The 6,396-nt window shown below is 55.2% G+C and overlaps 1 protein-coding gene across 1 annotated transcript; it reads left to right on the forward strand.

The window, feature by feature from the left end:
- Positions 1-2,840: 2,840 nt before the first annotated feature.
- Fzd10 (frizzled class receptor 10) lies at positions 2,841-6,039 on the forward strand. The gene has a single exon (XM_006971382.2). The coding sequence runs from the start codon at positions 3,248-3,250 to the stop codon at positions 4,994-4,996; it is 1,749 nt and encodes a 582-aa protein (XP_006971444.1). The 5' UTR covers positions 2,841-3,247; the 3' UTR covers positions 4,997-6,039.
- The last annotated feature ends 357 nt before the right edge of the window (positions 6,040-6,396 follow it).

Here is a 6,396-nt window from a genome sequence, read left to right on the forward strand (position 1 = left end):
TTTGATTGCTAGAGACCCGTGTCCGAACACTTTTTTTTTTTTAAAAAAAAAAAAACTTCTGACTTTGCGAGTTTAAGGGGATTGAAACAGGGCCTTCCTTTCAACTCCCCGCCACCTCCAAATTTATTTAGCTCCAGACATTGCCTGGCTCTTAAGAGTATTCCTTGTACTCTCCTTGCTTGACGTTCACGAGAGCTTTAAGATAATATCTATGGACAGTATTCTGAGATTTTTTTTTTTTTTTACGTAGATAGATGTATTAGGAGATTTGGGGCCCAAAGTATCCCTTGCTTTAGGATGTTATTTAAAAATCGTGTTTAATTACGAAGTTCCATTAAAAACCCTTGCTCAAAATTTTAGAAGCCTAATAAGATTTCCATTAATTTAAACATAGCCCTATTCCCAGGCCAGCCCCCAAAGCTTTCCTTCCCTCTTTTATCCCTGGTTAAATATGTAAATAAAATGTCTAAAGTCGTTCTTCAAAGAAGACAAAAGAAAAAAAGAGCCGAGAGGAGAAAGACAGCCATAAAATTCCTCCCAGCTCTCCATAACGCTTGCCAGAGGGGGGCCAGTTTCCGAGCCAGGGCTGAGCAGCAGGGGACCCGGCTGCTCCAGAGTCACACATCTCAAATCCCACACACAGGAGAGAGAAAAATAAAATATCTTTTCAGCTGGAGCCATCAAAAGGGCCCTTTCATTTATTAGTTGAGAGTAGTGTCTTCCAGTCTCGGTATCTCGGGGCCCTTATTTTTAGGTACCAAATGTGTATTTGTCGCTCTTTCTCTGGGTTGGGCAGATGGAAGAAATTTTGTTAGCTTTTTCTTAATATATTTAAAGGGGGGCGGAGAGAAGAAAGGAACGTGAAGTGGTCATGGCTGAAATAATAGGTCTGAACACTGTAGAAGTAACCAGAGCATAAAAGACCAATTACGTGGAGCTGTCTCAAATAGCTCACACCCTGCTCCGGAGCTGGGCTCACCCTGTTTTCTTCCACGCCACCCCCCAAAAGGGGGGAAATTTAAAAAAAAAAAAATAGAAGGCAAAAGCGTCAGGAAGGACCCCTTGTGATTCAACCTGTCTTAAAGCTAAGCGATGGCCCAGGAATCTTACCTAACTGATAAGATTTTGAAAACAGCTTATTAGACTATAAATATCCAAGCAAGCTATCCTTGTACAAGCCACAAGCTCTCACCACACATCACGTTTTCCTTGGGTCACTAACACGGTAGTGGGTGGCGGTTCTGACCGCGTTAACCTCAGCCTTCCTAAGTAAGCACTGTTTCCCTGGACCCAGCTTCCTCCCAGCGCCTCCCGTAAAAGGCAAAAGGACCAGGGGATCATGGCAAAAAGGGACCATGAGCCTGCCCCGGAGGATTCAGGGGTCCTAGGCATGTCCCAGCCTCAGGTCTGTCCACAATGTCTGACAGATCAGAGAGGGAAGGAAGGAGAACTCCCCGGGTTTCCTGCAGATGGGACGCTGACGCCTCGTTTTAATTAGAAGCCTCTGGAGGAAGCGCTGGGCTGGGCGGGGAGGAGGGGTCCTGGGCAGCCTCGCTCCTAGCTTGGCTGCTGGAGGGAGCTGGCCACCGAGGGCTTCCAGTCCTGTGCGCATCTAACTCGGCCCTGGGGTGCGCAGGACTGGCAGAAATAAGAGCAGGAGGCTTAGCTGCCCCTATGCAGTTGGAGGAATCCGCACTGGAGGTCCTGATAGTTTCCAAAACACTTCAAACGCCGGATCTAGATAGAGGGCGGGGGGTCTAAGGAGACAGTAGGCCACCGCCCAAGGGGCTGTTTATCCAAAGTCAAGAGTCCGCGACAGGTGCCGCAGCCCAGTACTCTCAGACACTCAGGGATTGGGGTGGGCTCCCACGGTGCACTCCCTGTGCGGGGGAAGGAGGTGGAGGCTCTGTGTCCCTTATCACAGACTAGCCCAAAACCGAAGGGCGGGAGTCAGCCCCGCGAGGCGCAGAGAGGCTCCACCACTCTGCGTGGGAACCAGCAGTGCGCGCGTAGGCCGGGGCTCAGCCTCCGCCTCCCCGGAGGGCGCAAGCCGAGCACATCTCTCACCAAATAATATAAATACCCGACTTCCTATAATAAATAAACCCAACCGCTTGGAGAAACTATGAGCAGGCCTAGCGCGACGGCCCCCAACACGGTGGCCTTGGCGGGGCAGGGGTCACCACGATTCAAGTCGAGCCCCTCTTCCCGGGGTGCCGGGTGTCAGCGGCCCGGAAAGTCTCCTCCCTGTCCCCTCCCCTCTTTCTTTGAGTAGACCTTGCAAGAAGAGGCCCTAAACTCCGGCTTCCCAGGTCCCCTCCCCCTCCCCTGCGTTCGGCCCTTTTGAAATTTCAAAGGCAGCCCCTCCCCGGAGCCGGAGCCCCGCGCCCGGGGCAGCAAACCCCCGGCCTCGGGAAGATGCGGGCAGTTTTACAAGCCGAGGGGCGACTTTATGAGCACGGTCATAAAACGCAAATCCCTTGTCTCTTTGAAAGTGCCCTCCGCTAGGGAGCCATCATAAAAGTAGAAGATGCCTCCCCAGCCCCCAGCCCCGGGTGAGGACCACCCTTACCCGGGTCCCCGATAGTCCCCAAACTTCCCGTAACCTCGGCGTCCTTGGGGTACAGGGGATAATCCCGAGGGGCCCCCCACCCTGGATAGGGAGCGCAGGAGGAGAGGCCGGCAGGAGGTGAAGCTGGAGGCTGGGGTCCAGCCCGGAGCTGGGGCTGAGGGCGGAGGCTGCCCGGGGCGCAAGGCTTTCTGATGCAAAGCAGCGCCGGGGCGGGGCGGCGGGCGGGGGCGGGGCCTGTCACCAATCGGCTTTTTTTTTTCCTTCCCCCTTTCCTCCCCTTTGCTTCTTAGCAAGTCTTCTCATCCCGGGACGCCGAGCAGGAAACAGCTGCCGGCGCCGGGAGGGAGGAGCGCCGGGACCTGGGATCACGGTGCGCCCGCGTTTCCCCACCGCGGTCCCCGAACGCGCGCGCCCGGAAGAAGAGGCCAAAGTTTGCGCGCAGAACCGCGCTCGCTCCGCCGTATTGTTTGCAAACTTCGCTCCCCTCCCCCGCCGCCCCCGACTCGGCCGAGGCCGCGCGCCCACCGCAGGGGCCCCGGGCGCCGCGAGCGCTCCGGCCAGGCGGGACGGGCATGCGCGGGGGCCCGAGCCGGGGCGCGGAGCCGCGGGCAGCAGCAGCAGCCCGTGCCCGGGAGTGGCGGCCCTGAGCGGCGCGGGGACACCGCGGGCGCCACCATGCAGCACCGGGGCCCGCGCCTGTGGCTGGTGCTGCAGGTGATGATGGGTTCGTGCGCAGCCATCAGTTCCATGGACTTGGAGCGCCCTGGAGATGGCAAGTGCCAGCCGGTGGAGATTCCCATGTGCAAGGACATCGGCTACAACACCACCCGCATGCCAAACCTGATGGGCCACGAGAACCAGCGCGAGGCGGCCATCCAACTGCACGAGTTTGCGCCGCTCGTGGAGTACGGCTGCCACGGCCACCTCCGCTTCTTCCTGTGCTCGCTGTACGCGCCCATGTGCACTGAGCAGGTCTCCACGCCCATCCCCGCTTGCCGGGTCATGTGCGAGCAGGCCCGGCTCAAGTGCTCGCCGATCATGGAGCAGTTCAAATTCAAGTGGCCGGACTCCCTGGACTGCAGCAAGCTCCCCAACAAGAATGACCCCAACTACCTGTGCATGGAGGCACCCAACAACGGCTCCGACGAGCCAAGCCGGGGCTCTGGCATGTTCCCTCCGCTCTTCAGGCCCCAGAGGCCCCACAGCGCGCAGGAACACCCGCTAAAGGATGGGGGTCCCGGGCGCGCAGGCTGTGACAACCCGGGCAAGTTCCACCACGTGGAGAAAAGCGAGTCCTGCGCGCCTCTCTGCACTCCGGGGGTGGATGTGTACTGGAGCCGCGAGGACAAGCGCTTCGCTGTGGTCTGGCTGGCCATCTGGTCGGTGCTGTGCTTCTTCTCCAGCGCCTTCACCGTGCTCACCTTCCTCATTGACCCGTCGCGCTTCAAATACCCGGAACGTCCCATCATCTTCCTCTCCATGTGCTACTGCGTCTACTCGGTGGGCTATATCATCCGCCTCTTCGCTGGCGCTGAGAGCATCGCCTGCGACAGGGACAGTGGACAGCTGTATGTTATCCAGGAGGGTTTGGAGAGCACCGGCTGTACCTTAGTCTTCTTGGTACTTTACTACTTCGGCATGGCCAGCTCTTTATGGTGGGTGGTTCTCACCCTCACTTGGTTCCTGGCTGCTGGCAAGAAGTGGGGCCACGAGGCTATTGAAGCCAACAGCAGCTACTTTCACCTGGCAGCCTGGGCCATCCCGGCTGTGAAGACCATCTTGATCCTGGTGATGCGCAGGGTGGCAGGGGATGAGCTCACCGGTGTGTGTTACGTGGGCAGCATGGATGTCAATGCCCTGACCGGCTTTGTGCTGGTCCCGCTGGCTTGCTACCTGGTCATCGGCACTTCCTTCATCCTGTCCGGCTTCGTGGCTTTATTCCACATCCGGAGGGTGATGAAAACGGGTGGGGAAAACACGGACAAGCTGGAGAAGCTCATGGTGCGCATCGGGGTCTTCTCCCTCCTCTACACTGTGCCGGCCACCTGTGTGATTGCCTGCTACTTTTATGAACGCCTGAACATGGACTACTGGAAGATGCTGGCCACGCAGCACAAGTGTAAGATGAACAATCAGACCAAGACGCCCGATTGTCTGATGACCACCTCCATCCCGGCCGTGGAGGTCTTCATGGTCAAAGTGTCCATGCTTCTGGTGGTGGGCATCACCAGTGGGGTGTGGGTCTGGACTTCCAAGACCCTGCAGTCTTGGCAACAGGTGTGCAGCCGGGGGCTAAAGAAAAAGAGCCGGAGGAAACCAGCCAGTGTGGTCACCACTGCAGGGATCTACAAAAAAGCTCAGCACCCTCAAAAACCTCACCTGGGGAAGTATGAGCTTCCTGCCCAGCCTTCAGCGTGCGTGTGAAGGGGACTGGCAGGGAGATCAGGACAGACAGTGCCCAGCTGGGCTGCTCCTCTTGGTTGGCTGGTTCTTTAAATCAAAGTAAAAAGTATATATATATGCAGATATGTGTGTGTATATATATAAAGTCTACCTTGAAGTTTGGAATGACGTGATAGGCTGAAAGTAACGGGTTCTGTTCTGTTTGCTGCCTCCTTGAAGGGGGTCCCTCATTACAGAAGGAGCCCCTTGTGCAACTAATTTGTGGTAAAGCAGTTGATTCAGCCACCCTCTCAAGAAAACTTTTGTCTAGGCCTCAAACACACTTCTGTCTGTGTGTATCCAGGAGGCTCTGCTGCCTGCTTACCAACTTGAGGCCAGAAAAACTCCTTTGCAAGCTAAAGAGCTTCCGTTTGGGCTAGCAAATGAGGGCCCGCCCGAGGGACCCGCTCTTCTCTTTCCAGCAAGGCTGCTGCTGTATCAGGGTGGATTGGGGGGGGGGGGGTAAAAGAAGGGACCCTGAGCCATCTCTACACTCCAAGGTCTGCAGGTTCCTTAAAGAGTCCAACCCTTAGCCTTCAGCCTTAGCCCCTGCCCCAACCTAACACTGGAGAATTCAAATGGTGTGCAATACATTTTTTTTTTTTTTACATTTTTCCCTTTTCCCCATGAAAATAAAAGAGAAAAAAAGTATTTTGTTGTAAATAAAAGACAACAAAAGGAATCATCTAACAAAAGAATTAAGAGGCCCAAGCCTCAGAAAAACCCTTCAGCCTGATACATTTTGTGGCTTTTTAATGGAAACCAAGCCAGTGTGTTCTACACATTGGGACTGATTTGTGGAGAGGAAGGGGGAGGAGGAGTCGGTGGAGAGCACCCGAAGGGCTTATTGACTCTCTCAATTGTTAAACAAATGATTTCCATGAGTGGTCTAGAAGCACTTGGAAAGACAAACTTTGTCTCCAGCCAGGGAGGGTGATGCCTGCCTCTGTATATCTGTAATATATGATATTTTTCATGCTCCACTATTTTATTAAAAATAAAAGACGTTCTTTAGTTTGCTGCCAGTCACTGTGCATCGATGAGGGAAATGCTGTCTGTTTCCGGGGAGACAGAATTCTGGGTGTGTAAGGCTGGCTGGACATTGCTGGCTAATGCCTCACCACGAACCTGGAGATAGGCAGGTCCTAAGGCTGGCTGAATCCTGGAGTTCAGAGGCATCTGTGCAGGTAGTGGGTAAAGTTGGAGGTGGCTCCTGCCAGCAAAGCCTTGGTGGACACTGGACTGCTGAGCCCACGTGCACTCAGGAACCCACTCCAGAAGCCAGCAGAGAGGGTGACTAGCAGTATTTACCTGACAGGCTGTATGCACCAGGGGGCCGCTCTACTGCAGTTCTGGGGCCATGGGGGGAGTTTCAGAGCTGA

Source organism: Peromyscus maniculatus, chromosome 23, assembly GCF_049852395.1.
Source record: "Peromyscus maniculatus bairdii isolate BWxNUB_F1_BW_parent chromosome 23, HU_Pman_BW_mat_3.1, whole genome shotgun sequence".
Lineage (NCBI taxonomy): Eukaryota > Metazoa > Chordata > Mammalia > Rodentia > Cricetidae > Peromyscus > Peromyscus maniculatus.

What these genes read in the sequence shown, in the direction of transcription:
- Fzd10 (XM_006971382.2), top strand. Translation starts at nt 3,248, where the DNA reads ATGCAGCACCGGGGCCCGCGCCTGTGGCTGGTGCTGCAGGTGATGATG.